The 18,397-nt window shown below is 48.3% G+C and overlaps 1 protein-coding gene across 1 annotated transcript; it reads right to left on the bottom strand.

The window, feature by feature from the left end:
- Positions 1–1,111: 1,111 nt before the first annotated feature.
- LOC140698762 (transmembrane 4 L6 family member 1-like) lies at positions 1,112–18,391 on the bottom strand. The gene is made up of 7 exons (XM_072969776.1): positions 18,388–18,391; positions 15,851–15,910; positions 13,702–13,856; positions 7,659–7,724; positions 4,483–4,628; positions 1,355–1,541; positions 1,112–1,209 (listed from the first exon to the last, which is right to left on the bottom strand). Exons 1-7 carry the CDS (start codon positions 18,389–18,391, stop codon positions 1,189–1,191), a joined length of 639 nt encoding a protein of 212 aa, XP_072825877.1. The 3' UTR covers positions 1,112–1,188.
- Between the last annotated feature and the right edge of the window lie 6 nt (positions 18,392–18,397).

Below are 18,397 nucleotides of genomic sequence, written 5' to 3'. Positions count from 1 at the left end.
GCCCTTGATGGAGAGCATTAGCTGAGCTCTGCTGCCTTTACAAGCTGGGGCCACGCCCCATGGCAGCTCAGTGCCTCCGCCGCCCACTTTATTGGCCACAAAATGTTTGTAGTTCAGTGTCTTTAACTGTGAGTTCCTTTTACTCACCAAAGGAAGAACCACAAGAAGGACTTTTGCCGGAGGCAGAAAACCTTTCTCCTGCCTTGCTTCAGATCCGTCACTTTACACAGAGGGTGTTTTAATGGGGAAAAGCTAATAAAATTTTTTGCTTTGGATTTTGTTCTCCCTCCCAGGGAGGTGGTATTTGGGCCATATGGAGCCGTTCAATCTGATGCACTGACTGTTCTAAAGACTTCCCCTTCCCCTTGGATTCTCATGGGTTAAGTGAGATAGATTCCACCATTTATTACTGAGTCATGTAGTCTTTTTCAAAGTGTGCACCATGGAATATTAGACCCATAAAAATTGTTTCAGGAGAAGAGGGTTCTGTGGCCAAATAAGACTCCTGGGGTATTGTGCATTTACTGTTCTCTTCCTGGAGATTAGCCATGCACACTGGCTTTGTAAAGGTTCTGACAAGTCCTGTAGCAGAGAAACCTGTCATGCTTTGTTTAATCCAGTGTATCCAAAATTAAATTGACCTCAGAGTCTCCCCGACCCCTTTTTTGGTAAATGAATAACACCTATTACAATCCATGGAACAAGTCCAGTGGTTTGAGTACCACTGGAGAGTGGTCAAGAATATAAATATTGGAATCAGGCTCAAGTTCAAAACTTCAATTTATTGACTTTGGACAAGTAACTGAACCTGTCTGAGCCAGAGTTTCCTCACCTGTAAGATGGCATTATAATGCAACTTGCTTTGTAGGATTAACTGAAATGATGCAGATAAAGTGCTTAGCACCAGGCCTGGGATATAGTAACAGCTGAATACATTTAAGTGTCTATTATTGTATTATTATTAAATTTTTTTATTATTTACAGCCATGTGATTTCTTATATGATTCTTAGAGATCATTTGGGGGAAACAACAATCTTGATTCTAGTAAAGAAGATTGAAACTGTTGACTTTTATAAAGACTGGGGGCTTTCCCTCAGCTTCTCAGAATGGTGGGGATTGACATTCACCAAATCCAGTCCTTCTCAACCTAGGGGACTCTGCCAGTCAGTTGTGATTTCTCGGGCTGGTCACAAGCCAGTTATGGTCACCTGAAAGAAAATTAAGTCCTACATTTCAGAAGGCGTTTTCTGATTACTGGATTACCTCTGGGAGTGTGGGGTCAGGGCAGGAGGGAGATGTGCGGAATAGGCAGGGGGAATGACTTGAAAATGCCAGGGTTCTGGAAACACCGACCTGTCCTTTTCGGATGCATGTGCCACAGAAGATGTCACAGAGTCCGCTGACAGCTTGGCTGAGGCAAAGGGCAGCTTCCACCGCGCCGATCCCCAGGAGGATGGAGAACAAGACCACGTGCCAGAGGACGATGTGTTCAGGCTCTTGGCAGGTGGTCCAGCTGGGCTGATTGAATAAGTAGCTGTTCCTACCAGGACAAGGGAGACGGTTAGCCTCGCTTGGAGGGACAGGAAAGGGAGAGAGCCGCTGCTTAGAAGCACGTGAGAAGCACCAGTCTAATACGTTGCTCTCATCTTCATTCTTCCCATTGGTGGGGGGGTCGAACACACGTCTCTCCCTCTCACAGCAGGGCATCTCAGCAAAGCATTGTGGGTGCAGACATGGCCGTGCCAGAGAGCACAGGAGGAAGTGGGAAATCGTGTGATTCAAGGTTGGAACTGCTCTAAGGCTCTCTGAGGCAGTAAGGAGTGACTCAGAGCTTGGACTCTGAAGTCCCACAGATCCAGGGCCAAATCCCAGCCCCCTCACTAAGAAGTTTTAGATAAGCTGCGTCGGGGACAGGCAAATTTCCCCCTCTACCCTTCTCGAGGTCTTGTGGCTGGGCTAATAATAAAATTGACACACGCAGATGAACCGGAGAAAAAGAAACAAATTTTAATTCATGCCCAGGGAGGTCTCATAGAAATGGGACCTAAGAAGTGGCCACACAGGCAGCTTTCATACTTTTTAGACAAACAATACATTTTTGAGAAATTGACAGGACAAAGAAACTTAGCGCTGGATGCTTAATAAGTAAAGCATCAAAACAGTTTGGGATTTGTATTAAATTAAAGAAGTAGAAAGGTTTGGTTACACAGACTTCTCGGCCCCGAATGCCCTATCTCTGGTGATGAGGGTGTCCTGCCCCCAAATGCAGGGAGTGTGGCTTTCACAGGAGAGGTTTATTTTCTGCTTTCAGAGAAACAAGAGAGAAGGGTCAGAGTGTCTCTCTTGTGTTAGCTCTTTCTTAAGTAGCTTTAGTTCAAAATAATCCACGTGCTGTTGACTGATACATGCATGCAATCTGCCCTGGCCCCAGTAGTTCCCCAAGCGTTCCTGTATGTCAGATACCTTATGTGTAAAATGTGGCTAAAATAGCATCAGTAGCATCACGTAGCTGAGGGGATTGGCCCAGTGCCTGCCATGCAGCCGGCAGCCTCTTAATCATTATTATCATAGGACGGGGAGGTCTAGAGGTCTAGAGTAGCTGGAGAAGGTTTTCTGGGGAAAGATGGAGTCACCTGGCCTGAAGCGGGCAGCAGCCCAGAGGAGAAGTGTGCACTCTAACAGGAAACAGCATGTAAGCCCAAACGGTAAGAGGAATTTGGAATCAGAAGGTATAGTTGGACAAACAGAAAATGGAATATGTTTTCAGGCCCCATTTAATCAATCTATGTATTATTTGGTATCTGCCTTAATTAATCTCTGCCTTCCACCATATCCATACTGGTCTGTTGAGTTCTCAGCGAGATCGCATTTTCCTTAAATGTAAAGATTTCTTGGCCTTCATCAGCACTTTTACATTTTACAAAAATCCCTTGTGAAAAAAAGGTGAAAGGATTGAAGGGCAAAATGGAACTGCTGGAGGGCTGGTGTAGGCACGGAGGCCAGAGTGTTCAGATTTGGAATTGGGTGGTGACAGACCAGGCGAAGAGCAGTGGCCAGGCTCAAGGTGTATTGTCCAGGTAGAACTGACAGGATTTGGTGGTGGATTGAAAGTGAGACGTGAGAAGGGAGAAGAATCAATGACTCAACAGGTTTTAGGTGCCATCTAAGGGGCTGGGGGTGGCAGAGAGGAGACTTGCCAGGGGACGTCAAGGGCTTGGTTGTATTAATATTGAAGTGATGTGAGATTTTCAAGAGGAAATTTCAAAGAGGAAATTACTGGTATTTGGGTCAGGGATTCAGAAGAGAGATCTGAGCTAGAGATAGACCTCTGGGGATTATTTATGTAGAGATGGAGGGCTGTGAAAGCCATAGGGATGGATGAGCTTTACCAGGGAGAGAACATGAAATGGGAGCGAAGCAGCGTCTTTCTCAGTCAGTGGTGCTGGGTTTCCTTTCCTGTTCCTTTAGGAAAATCAGCGGGCATCACGGGGCCCGCCATGTCAGGGTATTTGTGCAGCTCTGCAGTGTAAACCCTGACAGTTCGTTTTTCTTAAGTGCCTAACTTAAGCTTTGATTGCCTGTATGGCATCCACTTCAAAGAGGTCTATCTGGAGTAAACACATTTCCAGCCTCACAACTAGATAAAGAGCCGGGCCTCCTTGCCTGACTGAGGCTCCTTTGTTTTAGAGATCTTGGTTGATTTCAGTAAACGACCTCCTGGGCCACTTGCTTTTTCTATTCCTGTGCTTAGATTTCCTGCTCTTATGTTTTAAATTCATCAATAGTGAGCCCACAAAACCCTAGACCTCCACCCTCAACCCCAATAAAGGCAGAACCCCAGGCCTGCTCTCTCTCTCTGTCTCTTTCTTTTTCCCTCCTGGCGACCTCGCTGTGTGTCCCCAGGTATGTTGTGTCATTTCCGGGTTGTATATGTAAGAAATCTTTATTTTTTCCAAAGTTTCTTGATAGTTATGCTGAAGAGCATCCTGCAATCAAAATAAGAACCACAAGGACTGGTCTAACCACAACATTGCTTATTGATAGGCTGTCATCACAAAAAAGATCTGCAAATTTGGTTATGAAGTCTCCCAGTGAGATTGTGAATGAGCAAGTTGCAAATATACAATTTGCCATATCCTTCCTCCATCCTCCTTTCTCTTAATCACAGTGCCTAGTCAGTACTAAGCAGGCCCTCAGCACATACCCAGTTGAGTTTAAAAACTGATGCTAATGAAGTCAAGGTATTATACTGAACTGCTTAATTCATGGGCACAACTTGCCTTGGCCAGTCACCTCCTAGAGATGGGTGATCTGAGAGCAGAATTGTTGGTTTGGTGCAGAGAGAGGACCAAGATACCATGTATGATTGGAAGCAACTGGCTCCATTACTGGACAGTCAGTCTGAGAGCACACGCTCTGTGATCATCACCGTATCGTCTTTAGATCCTGGACACTGATCTAAGTCTGTAAAGGCTACTCACTCCAGGGTGTCGTTCCTGAAAGGGTAGGTGTAGTTTCCACTGCCTGTGTCACAGAAGGGGCCGCTGAGCAGACCCAGTGAAGAAATGACCACACAATACACAGCCCCCATAGTGCCCAGTATGGCCAAGAGCACAGGAAGCAGCATCTGCAATGGAACAGAACCAGAAAGTCAGAGCGGCTGAAAGGGTAAATCTTCTCTTACAGATGCCAGACCAGGTAGGCATCCTTGTTTTGCTTCCTAAATGCACAAAAAAATGGGGTACTAGAGCTGAGAAGACCTCTGTCCATTTATCTGCTCCATTTGCAATTCTAAAGAATGAAATCACCTGCTACAAGACTGTGAGCGGGAAATGTGACTTACTCACCGTTGGGCTCCCAGTGCCTAACCGCTGCCTGGCACGTGATGTAAGTGTGCTCACAGCCCCCCGTCTGCACTCACAGCAGACATCAATGATTGATCTCAGCACTCTTGCCCTGGGAGAGAAAGCCTCACAGTCCTTCTCAAAACAGAGCAACCGATCAGCTGGGGTTGGCTCTGTGTGAAACCTAAATGAAACTCATTCGGCATCCTGGTGGTATTTGTTGTATGATTGGGTGAGTAAATGAATAATCATTTTTCTAATACCTGAGTCAGTGACCAACACAGGGCCCTGTACTGTGTACAAACTCCATAAATGTGTGCACTGGATGGATGAGGGAGCATCACAGCAAGGCAAGTGTCAGGGAAAGGCGACCTTCTGGCACGTTAGCATATTCAGCTGGGGCAAAGCTGATGGACTTGTTTGCTTCAAAGCATGAGCTTTTATTCCTGACACGTCCATGTTGTGTCTTTCTTACCACAGGAAGTGAGGGAGGGGAACGGCCGGGGCTGGGTGGAATGACTCAGGGAGCTCCTTGGAGATGGTCCTCAGATGACGGTGGGGGCTAAGTTCTCCCTGGAGGGTCTGATTGGGGGCTGCAAGGATTGGGAGAGGGGACTTTGGGAGCAGAAAATAGAAGTGAGACAGTGATGAACTAGAAGTATAAGAGCAGTGAACAGCTTGCTGTGAGCAGGGACATTGGGAAGCAGTTGTGTATGTGGGAAAGAGCACAATCGTGGGGGTTGGGAGACCAAGACGAGCCCGGGCTCGGTCAGCCTTCACTGGGTGTGTCCTGACACCCAGCTGTGTGTCAGGCATCTGCGTGGGGCATGGAGGCGGGTACATAGATGATAACATGTGAACCTCACCTTGAAGAAAGGAGCTTACACTGTATCTGGGTTGGGTAAGTAATCCCAAGTGTGCTTCCCAGATCTAAAATCACAGCCATGCGAATCTGGCCAGGCCACTCAGCCTCTCTGGTCTTTTCCTTTCCTGTTGGTCAAATGGGGACATGTTTGTAAAATTGTGGCAACATTTCCTCTGGTTTCAACCAGCCATGTTGCTTCTGAAAGAGCAGTGATATAAGAGGGCCATGGGTCAGGAACCAGACGTACATAATGGATGCACTTAGAGAGGGTCAGCCTTCTGTTCTTCACGGGGCCATTGTAAGAGAGCATCTGTGAAAGAGGGTTTTTTAATTTAAAAATTTTTAAATTAAAGTATAGGTGACTTAAAATGTTGTTTTAGTTTCAGGTGTACAGCTAAGTGATTCAATTATATATATGTGCGTGTGTGTATATGTGTATATATATATACACATATACATATATGTTCTTTTTTAATATTCTTTTCTGTTATGATTTATTATAGGATATTGAATATAGTTCCCTGTGCTATACAGTAGGACCTTGTTGTTTATCTATTTTATATGTAGGAGTTCGTATCTGCTAATCCCAAACTCCCAGTTTATCCCTCCCCCATCCACTTTTCCCTTTGGTAACCATAAGGTTGTTTTCTATGTCCATGAGTCTGGTTCTATTTCTTAAATAAGTTCATTTGTCTTATTTTTTTTTTAGATTTCACATATAAGTGATATCATATGGTATTTTTCTTTCTCTTTCTGCCTTACTTCACTTAGAATGACCATCTCCAGGTCCATCCATGTTGCTGCAGATGGCACTATTTCATTCGTTTCTATGGCTGAGTAGAATACTATTGTGTAAATAGACCACAACTTCTTTATCCAGTCCTCTGCTGATGGACATTTAGGTTGTTTCCATGTCTTTGCTGTTATAAATAGTGCTGCTATGAACATTGGGGTACATGTGTCTTTTCAAATTAGAATTTTTGTCTCTTATAGATATACGTCCAGGAGTAGGATTGCTAAATCATATGGTAACTTTATTTTTAGTTTTTTAAGGAACCTCCATACTGTTCTTCATAGTGGCTGCACCAATTTACATTCCCACCAACAGTGTAGGAGGCCTCCCTTTTCTGTGAAAGTGTTTTTGAGAATACAAACTCCCTTCAGTGTCCCTTCTCGCTCAAATCCCAGTTCTGTGATGTGTTATTCCACGGGCTACTAGGGGAATAAGAAACTCAAAGGATGGAGGGTCCTAGACTTCCCACAGACAGACAGACAGACAGACAGACAGACAGACAGAAATAACCAACCAAACCCCACAGGCTGGTCTACCAGAGCTCACAGGCTATGTGTATAAATGGCTCCCTTCACACCCTCTCCAGGCTCAATTTTCCTGGGATCTCATGCAACAGTCCCCATCGCTGTTGACAAGAGCCCTGAATGATATTGCTGTGCTTTAGAAGGAAGGTATTAGCCACTTAGATGTGCAGTCTACAAAAATAATGCAAGTGAATGTATATGCAAAACAGAAGTAGCCTCACAGATATAGACAACAAACTTGTGGTTCTCAAATGGGAGAAGGGATGGGGAGGGACAAATTAGAGGTATGGGATTGAAAGAAACAAACTGCTATATATAAAATAGACAAACAAGAAGAGTATACTGTGTAACATGGGGAATTAACGCCCATTAGCTTGTCATAACCTGTAGTGGAATATAATGTGCAGAAATGCTGAATCACTATGCTCTGACCTGAACTAGCACAATGTTGTAAATCAACTATACTTCAATAAAAATAAATAGATAAAAGGAGGGTATTAGAAGTCCTGAACTATAGTCAGTGGGTTAACAGTCTAGCCTTTAGAAGAGAGAAAGCTCACAGCCTAGGAAATAAGCCCTTCTGGGCTGTGGGTGGAAGGCTAAACATTTCTGTAGACCCCACGGTACTTACCCCGTGTCTGTGAGCCCAGCAGCCCTCTCCACCCGCTCTCAGCAGCATTACTGCCGGCACCATAACCTGTGGCAAAGGAAATGCTCTTGAAATGAAGGGAATGTTACCTTTTTGGAACAAAGTTCCGAAACTCTAGCTATTTGAAAACGTCTAAGGATCCTCATTGCTTGTAGGATACAACACAAACCTCGGACATCGTACCTGCTCCTGACCTGCCTCCAGAGCCTCCTCTCTCCTCCGTCGAGACTCTTGACACACCCGCTAGTGGGCTCCCATGAAACACCGGGACTTCCCTGCCTCTGCACCTTTGAGTATGCCCTTCACCCTTCGCCATCAGGTAAACTCCTATTCACCCTCAAATGGCCAGTTCAGAGGTTATCTTCTGTGGGAGGCTGAACAAGAGGACCCCCAAAGATACATTCACTTCCTAATCCCAGTACTGGTTGGTGTGACCTTATAGGACAAAAGATGTGACTGAGCTGGGATCTTAACAGGAGGCGTTATCTTGGACTATCCGGGTGGACCCTAAAGGCAATTACATGTATCCTTGTAAGAGAGACGCAGGAGTTCTGAGAGACACAGGGGAGAAGGCGATGTAGAGACAGAGGCAGAGATTGGAGTGATGTCTTTATAAGCCAAAGAATGCCAACAGCCACCAGAAGCTGGAAGAGGCAAGGAATGATTTTCCCCTACAGCCCAGAACAGAGAGCCCTGCCAGCACATTCAGTGAGAGCTTCTGGCCTCCAGAGCTATAAAAGAATACATTTCTCATGTTTTAAGCCATCAGATTTGTGGTAATTTGTTATAGCAGCTACAGGAGACCAGTACATCTCCTCTTTGTAGTGTTCAGTGACCCCTGCCCCAGCAAAACAAATGGTTCCTTCCTTCCTGCCTGCCCATCCTGCTGCACCGAGCAGACCCATTCTCCTCCCACTGCTGGGTTCTGAGCTCTGGGTCAGCAGCTCTTACCACAGTGTCCAGTGAGGAATCAGGACCCAGGGACATGGTGGTGCAATTTGTGATGACATTTCCCCATACTGCTTCTGGCACTGTGAGGTGGCAGGAAGATGGGGGGCATGATAGGGGCATGGGTCAAGAACAAGAAATAATACAGAATGGATGAACTTTATGAAAAAAAATCATCTCACCCTGAGCGATGATTGGTAAATGTATTTGCTGATGCAAGCATCTGGGGCATCCTTGCTTCTCACCAAGGCGACCTCGACATACCCTGGGGAATGTGTGATTGGGATGTGGTTGACGTTAAAGGTGATTGTTGCCTACCCAAATGTACTCTTTCACCTGGTTGTCTAAGGTAGGGGTGGGGATTGCCAACGCACATGCCTTTAGAGGCCAGGCAGGTAATTTTAAGTAAGAAAACGTGTCCTGGTATAACGCCACAGAGAGTGTGGTGGGACCCGGAGAACTGGAAGATGTATACCCCCCCAAAGGCATCCAATTCACTGTAAAGCAAAACAGACTTGGTGCAAAGCAAACTTCAGCCAGCTCCCAGCTGGTTTGCAGACTTTACAAAGCCTCACTGGGGGCTGGGGTGGTGACATGGCACCTAGTAAAGGGAGAACTCAGTTTTAGGATTTGGCGGTGGGTGTCCAGTGTGCTGGGGAAGAGTGTGCTGGGCATGCCTTATTATCAGCTCTCTCTCTTTAGCGGGAATGGGTCGATTCCATCACACTAGGTTCCAAGGTGCTTAGGCTTCCCTTGCTCCAGCTCTCTTACGACCCACTGAAAGCTTCATTTGCTTCCTAGCACTCACCAGCTGACATCATGTCCCACAGTTGATTGTTTACGATTTTTCTCTTCTCCACTGGAATGTAAGCCCTAGGAGAGTATGAGCTTGGTTTGTTTTTTCACTGCTGGGTCGCTGATGATGCCCAGAACAGTGCTAGCTCATAGCAGGTGCTCACTGAGTATTTGTGGGTGAATTACTCAGGGGTGAGGAGCTGGCTCGTCAGCGTGGTCCACAAGGTCCTACACAGCGTAGCCTCCATCTGCAGGTCAGCACTGTTTCCTATCATTTCTTCCCTTAAGTAGCCCTTGCTCCAGCCACACCACGCTGCACGGTTTCTGGGAAGGCATCTTACTCTGTGATGTTCCTCTGCCTTTACACAAACCGCATTCTTTGCCTGGAACAGCCTCCTCCCTTCTCTGCCTGGCAAATGCCTACTAGTTCTGTGCAGGACAGCTCAGCTAGCTGCTTCTCTGGGATGCCTCTCTTGGATCCCAAGGGTAGGGTTAGTTGTTTCCTCTTCTGCAGACCCTAGGCCACCCCTGCAGCGGGGACTCACTCCACTGAGCTGAATTATTTGTGTGTGTGTGTATCTCCCTTGGTCTGAAGGAGCACAGGAGCTAGGGACTGCAGGCTCGTGCAGATCTCTCCCTAGTGCAGCCCTCCAGTCAGGTCCCGGCGTGACTGCAGACCACGCCTCTGACTAGTCCTAAGCTGTCCCTCCGAATGGTCTTAATAAGAATATTGTAAATAATATTGCTGGAAAACAACCATTAGCTACACATGGAAAGAAACTGGGACTCTGTCTCTCAGTCCCTAGAGTCCCCAGTTCAGTTTATGTCGTGCTTGTCCCAGATGCCCCATTTTAACCTCAGAAGTTCTGGGGGAGCCCATGGCTCCCTGAAAATAGCCGTTATTCTTGGCATTGGCTTTCCTGAGACAGCAACCTTGCTGAGATTACGAGCTGGCTTCCAGCAAGAATGTGGGGAGGCTGCCCGGGACTGCCCTGCCTAGGAGACGGTGTGCTGCTGGGGCCTCACAGAGTCCTCACGCACTGTGGTCATGGCCACTGTCTGTGTGATGGCTGTCTACCTGGCAGGGAGGGTGGGGAGGTGGGGACTCGCGTGGCCCGGTTTTCTTGTCTCTTCTGAAAAACAGCACTTTCTGGAGCTGCCCCAGCCCCACTCCAGGCACCTCCGTGTCTTGTTTCATCAGGGCATGTGCAGAGCAGGGCCTCTGCTGGCGTAGCTCTGTGTCCTGTGTTGCATGTGCACGTGTGTGTCAGATGGTGGCAAAATGGAGAGATAACAGGTTTACGACTCAGACAGATGTTTGAGTCCCAGTTCTGCCAGGTGCCTGCCGTGTGTGGCTGCAGTCAGATGACTTAATCTGCCCGGACCCCATTTCCTTACCTATAGGATGGAGGTAACAATCGCACCTCACAGAGACGTGGAAGCAAATGAAATAATATGTGTGCAAGCATTTGATGCAGTTGAAACCTTTGTGCAAATGCCTGTTACAATTACTATTAAAGGGCAGGAGCTGTGAATTTGGGTTTTACCCCTTGTGGATCCTTACACAGTGCTGGGCATGGAGCGGATGCTACACTGGTGGTTGTACTTGCTGTGGCCTGTGGTGTCCCTTGTGGCTTTTGAGAGCTTTTTCTGGCCTTTTGTGTGTCAGGAGGGTAGCTCTGCCATTCATCCCTCATTCGGAGCCCAGCTCCTCGCCTCCACTCCTTCCTCAGCCCTCTGCAGTCTGGGGTCCCCACCACCCCCACCCAGGCAGTGCTCCCGCCAAGGTCCACCCGCACCTTCCTGGGTGCCGGATGCCCTTCAGGCCCCAGCTATATCCCTGCCACTGCAGTTGACACTGAGATTCCTCTCTCCTTCTCGAGACTTTCTCCTTGGCTTTTATCACTTTCCTCTTTTCTGCTTTGCCTCAGACTTCCTAGCCGTTCGTTCTCAGTCTCCTTCCCACTTTTCCCTCCCTCTGCCTACCTCTCAATTTGCAGGATCCCCTGGGGTTTTGACTTGGGCTCATTTCTCCTCTCAATCTGTTCAAACCCACTGCCTCCGGGGTTCTCTGTCACCTCTTCCCGTTGGTTCTCAAGGTTGCCTCTCTCCTGGTCTCTGATCCCTGTCCACCCATTCTCTGCTCCCTCAGCGTGGACGTGGAACAGAGCTTAGCCTCTGCCCGCCTCCTGAGGTCCCTGCCCCAAGGAACACCACTACCATCTTCTGGTGCCTGGGTCTGAATGCTGCAGCCAACCTGATGCCTCCTCCCACCCCACCCCCCCGAGATCAGTCTTCAGGTCCTACCAACTCCACCTTTTAATATGAGTCAAATGCTCTGTTCTCTCTCCAACCCCATAGCCACTGCCTTAGTTTTCCTTAGCCAGGCATGAGTGAAGGCATAGAGTGAACTCTAAAGTGGACTGAACAGAGAGAGAAAGAAACAAGGAGGGAAAAAAAAAGAAAAGGAAAGATAGAAAAGGGGAAGGCTCATTGGTTTTCATTTTATCCAACTTCATGGACCGATTCTGTCCTGTTTATTTTATCTCCATTTCATTGTGAATATACAAGTATAACCCTCCTTCTAGGAGGTCCTGGGAGGTTGTGTTGGAAAGCTGGAGTGCAGGTTGGACAAGCAGTATTAAGGGATGCTATGCAGACGGGGTGTCTGGTCCCTGACTGAGCCGGGCTCCACTCTGCTTTCCCCAGGACCAGGGAATGTCTTCCCTCTGGTTCACTCTCTTTCAATGAACCTGAGATTCCGCAAATAGGAAACCTACATTTCCTCGAGCTGCTTGATGCCTTTCAATAGGCACTGTGTTTGCTCATCTATATCTTGAGAGAAGTTGGGTGCTGGTGTAGCTATATATACTGCAGATGGGGAGAGTGAGGCTAAGGGGAGTTTCAAGACTTGCCTGGCGGTGGAGCTGAGAAATGCAAACCTATCCTGCAGAAATAAGGAGGGTGGGTAAGGGCAGGAGATGGCGCTTGGCTGAATCTGCAGAGAAGGTAACGGAGCTGTTAATCTGAGCCAGGAAGGAGGACAGATTGCATTTTACTGGCTGCCAGGTACATGCGGGATGCTCTGTGTAGGTTATTCCATTGAATGTTCCCCACCTCCTGGTGAGATGGGTTTGATTCTCCTTTTACTGAATCTCAGGGAGGATGTCCAGCAGGTCAGGGGCAGACTCATGATTTCAGCACGGTCTGTTACACAACTAGGTCTGCACTGCCCCTTAGGTAGGGCTCCAAGCTGAGCCACAGTCAGCCTTTGCTGAGATGTTGCTGATTTAGAGGTTCTCTTGTGCAGGAAGAGAAGGACCAGCCCTGCCAGGATGGGAGGGGCAGGTGTCACTGGATGCAACTTGAGACATCATTATGTCTACTATGGGGGAGAAACAGGAAGGGAGATGGTCACCTTTTCCTGAGAGTTCTTTATCTTTCATATATTCATTTATGCATTTGCTGAACACCTGCTCAGTGCCTGGCACTGGAGTCTCACATAAACACATGACCTTTTCATAAGAGACCCTGGTTGCCTGGGAGAGGAGAGCCAACTGAAAACAAAGGTGGAAAAGAAGACAAAACACTCAATATCTATCTCAGGGGGCAACGAATTACAATTTGTGGGCTAAATCCAGCAGGTTGCCGGTTTTTATAAATCAAGTTTTATTGGAACATAGCAATTCCCGTTTGTTTCCATACTATCAATGGCTGCTTTTTGCCCTGTGATGGCAGAGTTGAGTAATTGAAGCAAGAGACCCTGTGGCCCATAAGGCTGGAAATATTCACTATCTGGCATTTTACAGAAGGAGTTTGCCAACCCCATGATTTAGCCTAGGGAAGCCTTGATGGGAGCTGCTCAATTTATTTTTCGAGATGGTCGTCTTGAGACCTGATGAACCTGACAGATGCTCTGTTGTGCTTTTTATAAAGCGGGTGGTTCCCTAACAACCACATATTAAGCTCTAGTCTAAGCCGGCACTTTGCTAGGTAGGAACTGTAGAGGGCCTGAGACTTGGTGAATGAGACTTGGACCGTGCTCTTAACAAGCTCACAGCCTAATGGGGGAGGCAGGCGTATAAGAGATGTTTGCAGCATGATGTGCCAGTGCGGAGAGGGTCGTGTATCATGTGCTGTGAGTACAGAGGAGGAGCAGCTGGCCGTGCTCTGGGGGACCAGGGAAGGTGGCCCCAGATGAGATGCATTGCTCTGTGACTTGAAGATTGTTCAGTGGCACCCTTCACCTGGAGGAGGTAAGGAAGCTCAACCTTGTTCTTACCAAGAGTCCAGCTCCAAGAAAGCCGTGGAAAAACCAGACCAAATTTGTGACCTTGGCAGACGCCAGCACCTGCCCATTGGGAAAGTACAGCAGGAGGTTGGCGATGATGGCTGTCGTGGCCAAGGTCAGGAGCAGCATGCCTGTGCACCTGGAGCCTGTCTCAGAGCACATGGTGAATCCGCCCTGGAAGGGAGAGAGAAACAGCTAACACCAGGGAGCTGCCTGCTCCAGCCTCCAGCCACTGCAGAGTCGGGAGGAGTGCCCCAGCCTCAGAGCTCCAAGAGCAAGGTGCCAAGCCCAGCTCCGCCATTGGTAGGCGGTGTGAACCGGGCAGCCACCTTACCTCTCTGGCTCTCAGTTTCCTCTGTAAAGCAGAGAAAATACTAATCTCACGATGGTCTAAAGGAAGCAAAAAACGTGTGAAAGCATCTGGCTCATAGTAAATGTTCAATAAGCTTTCTTTAAAGCATTGGGGCAAATTGAGATAATGTTTAAGAAATCATTGTTACCCTGTTCTGGTTCTTTCATCCACACCCAGAGGAATTCCTCTAGTGATTATGAACTAGATCCTGGTCCAAACCCTGACTCGGTCACTTAGCAGCTGTGTGGCTTTGGGCAAGTTCGTTTACATCTCTCATCTCAATTTCTTCATCTGTAAAATGGGGTTGACAGTAGTACTTACCTTGTGGGATTGTTGAGATAAATATAAAATCATATACTCAGAATGTTCTCAGACAAGGCTCTCAATGTGTGGTAGCTGGAGAATAAGGAACTGAGCGGGTCTGAATCATCTTGATCTCTTATTTTATTTATGTGGAAGATTTTCTTTCTCACTTTCTTTGTCAGTTGAGTTTATTGAGCCTGGAGATTTCTGAGAAGCTGGGACGGAGGCACGTGGAAAGAGGGAAAGATTTTGCATCTTATTTTTTTTTTTCTCTGCAAAATGATGCATTTTTTTCTCCCAAGCATGAATGGGATTGGAGTAAACGCAGCATCTTGTTTGCTGAGTGAAGTCTGCTGGAGAAGCATGGGCCCCGTGCTCTGCGATGAGACCCGGGGGCTCCGGACATGTGTCCGCGACCCAGGGAGGGGTTCCGGTTTCACGTTAGATGGTGCTCTTCTAACACCCCTTTGTGTCCATTCTCAACCCAGATCCATGCTGAGATTGTTAACTGGCTCATGAATAGCAGCTCATTCACTACCAGAGGCCTGGTGCCTTGAATGGCCCTTCCCACAGAGGAGGGTGAGAGGGGGACCTGGAGCAATTTACAGAGCCAGGGACCTCTCTTTGGGGACACAAGTGAGAAATATCCAGCCTTAGCTTTCTGTTCCCCTAGAAGAGTCGCAGTTACTGATGAACAGTGGCTTACATGGAATGATAATGCTTGGGGTCTTATTTCTATCTGCTATTCAAGTTCAGGGCTGCAGAAAGCTGATGCCTGCCTGAATGGGGCCCCATCTCTGGCTCTTTTGTTTGGATGAAGGAGACTGAAACTGCTGACCTCAGTCCCGTTACGGTCACCAACAGCAGTGACAATGAGAAGTTAACACTTACAGGGAAACCATACTGTATAACGTGCAACAACACCACACAACTGCCGCCACTCGTTCAGACACATCATGAACATCCTTTCATTTAAGTCTCAGAACATCCCCACGAGGTTGAATAGCTCCATAGCTCGGAGAGGAAACGGGCGTATAGACGTTAAACAAGGTTGTAGGATCTCCCAGCTGGTAAACGTCAAAGCTGGTACTCAAGTTAGGTCTGCTCAGGTCCACCTCTAGTTATGCCCAGTTAGGGAAGATAAATAGGAACTGGGAGCACTGGGAATTCAGGGCTGCTGAGCCTTCTTACATCCTGTAAAAGGATACACAGCCAACAGCCCCCTGTGAATGAAAACTATTGCCTGCCATATCAGTAAATGAAGGGTGCTGTGGCCATCAAGTCATCAGCCACTGCTGCCACCCCCAACAGTGAGCTAGAGGGAAATCAGGTTGGAAACCAGCAGGCAGCCCCGCTTCTGCCACCACCCACAACGGTGCCCTCTGAGGGAACTCAGGATGAGAAAGAACAGGACACTGGCCCTAGACAGCAAGATGCATATCAAAGAAAGGATTTCAATGAGCCCAGACTTTTTTTGCAATGAGCACCTTCCCGTACATAGAAAAGCACCAAATTCCTTAACTTGAGCTTTCTGGTTTTCTTTATCTAACAGTCATCTTTGGATGTTCCGACTACGTGGTCTTTGTTGCAAAAACTCTTATGTGTCCCGGCTCCTCCCCCACCTATTCGGAGCAGTTTCTCAGAGCGACCTGAGAAGCCATGTCCTGGGCTTAAGTCCTCAGAGATGTCTGCTGAATAAAACGAAACTCTCAGCTTTGAGGTTCTGCACTTTTTCAGTCAACACCCCATTGCTCCTTGCCGACTGGATGTCACAGCTCTTGCAGCAACAAATACAGCTGTGCTCACTCTCCAGGAAGACTGCAGATCTGAGGGAGGAAGGGGAGGGTGGGTGGAAACTGCAGCCACATTTGGGAAGGGGGACCGTGCAGCTCCCAAGGATGGCAGTTAATCAAAACTGTGAGAAGCCGATCATTCTCTTGGGCTGAGAATGTCAGTGCTGCTAAGGACTCGTGGAAATTTAGTCCCTTCATTTTCTAGGGAGCACACCCCAGGGGGTTGAAATTACTTGTTCAAGGTTACACAGCTTGGTATTTGGAAACAACAGCAAAAATAGTCGCTGTCATGTTCATAGGCATGATCTCCCCTGATCCTTCAATAGACCAGTGACAGAGACATCACGATTACACCTATTTTAATCGTTCGCTGCTGGATATTCCGAGGCTCAGAGAAGCCAAGGAACTTGTACAGAGCAGCTCATCTTCTGAGTCTGTCCATTTCCCACAACTTGTAGCCTCAACAGGTGGGACAATCACAAGCCCTTGAGTTCCCTGATCAGAGACTTCACAGCAAATAACCTGCCTCCTGTTCCCCATACATATATCCATGTTCGTACTGTCAGGCAAGGACACCCGACGTTTGGGTTTGGACAGCATGGTGGCTGCACTGAGGTTTTGGCCAGCTGTGTAGCTCCAGGCTGTGGGGACTGGCCTTCAACACCAATCCTGCCCGTCCCTTCAGCAGAAACACACAGACATACCCGTCCACCCAGTACCTGGTCAGCGGGGCTGGGCACAGGCACAGCGGGCAGCCTCCCCTGGGCAAGGCACCCCGGCCCTGCCAGGCTGGCAGCAGTGCTGTGGTTCCAGAGAATCTTCTAGCTCAGCTGCTGGAAGTTTCTGGGCGGGCTCTGGATCCTTGCACCTTCAGGAGGCACGAGGTGAACACTTAGTAGATGTGGGACAGCAGGTGTTTCCAGGGACCAGGACAATTTATGTATCTAATCGCAGCGCTGTCTACTCTTCCCTGAAGACCCGCAGTGAGGAAGTGCCTTGTCTCTGTAGAGTCTGAAGTCCGAGGCCTTTCCAGGTCCTCCTCAGGCCCCTCAGCTAAACAGCACGCTGGAGGCAGAGGGCTCTCCTCTTCCTGTCTGGCCCCACCTTTCTCTTCCTCCCCCACCCCTCCCCAGTCTGGACAAAGTGGCTCAAATTCCTGGCCCCCTCCCTGCCGCCCGGTAAGAGCCAACGCTGCCTCTCCTGCCAGGCGGCCCCAGGGGAAGGGCCCAGCCACTCAGCCACTAAGGCATCTGTGCTCACTGTACTGGCTCCTCTCTCTGGGTCACTCCTGATAACCTCTGGAAAGTCTCCCTGGCAGGTGTCTTTCCACCCCACTGAGATGGAATGGGGGGTGTGACAGCCCTGGATGTGGGCAGGCAGGGAGGGCCCGTCAGCCCCGTGTGAATGTGTGGGAAAGGCCCAGCCTACTGATTAGGGGGTTTGGAGCATCACCGCTCTGCCTCTTCATCCTGCAACTCCCCTGCTCCAAACCCCAGGCTGTTGACTAATTGCTTCTCACATAGGTGGACATTGGGGCCTCCTGGCTTCGTTTTCCAGCCAGACTTGGTCTTTCAGCCAGCCAGGCAAGGGAAATGGATTGTCAAGGGGGCCCTCTCCCCCTTCTCATCCATCCCTCTGGCCCCTGAAGCTGTGATACTGATGCAGCCAGAGATGGGTGACGTGTAACCAGTTGGGGCTCAATGCCAGGGATCAGGTTACCCAATCGCCCAGTGGCATGAGCCCCAGATGGCTTTGCCCCATGTCCATCTCGGTTTTCCCAGTCAGTGACCAGTGTGGCTGCAGGATAAAGCCCTCTTTGTCTTTGGTCTTGCTGCCACCCCTTCCTTCCCATGAGAGCACCTTTCCCTTTGGTCATCTACCAAGTTTTATTTTTCGTACACAGTGACCCCCAGTGTGCTGTGAAACCTCTGAGAAAGTGAGGACGTTACTCCAAAAGAGGAAGGGAAAAGACCCCAGCTCTTGTCTTACCTAAAAAATAAGAATTCAGACAGGAGATGGTGCGTTGTATAGTGAAAGATTTTAAACGATTTATTTAGCAAAGGGAAAGTACACCTTCAAGAACAGGAGGTGGGCTGATCCAGGGGAGGATAGCGGTGGTCTTTGTTTGCCTTCTCTTCTACCCTCGCTTAGAGGTGGTCTTTTGATTGATTGATGGCTCTTGCCCCGGGAGTGCCTAGTCATGTTTGTCCTCTGTGCACATGTCCTTACCCATGATGCA

This window comes from Vicugna pacos, chromosome 10, assembly GCF_048564905.1.
Source record: "Vicugna pacos chromosome 10, VicPac4, whole genome shotgun sequence".
Lineage (NCBI taxonomy): Eukaryota > Metazoa > Chordata > Mammalia > Artiodactyla > Camelidae > Vicugna > Vicugna pacos.
This window is presented reverse-complemented; position numbering and strand designations above follow the sequence as displayed.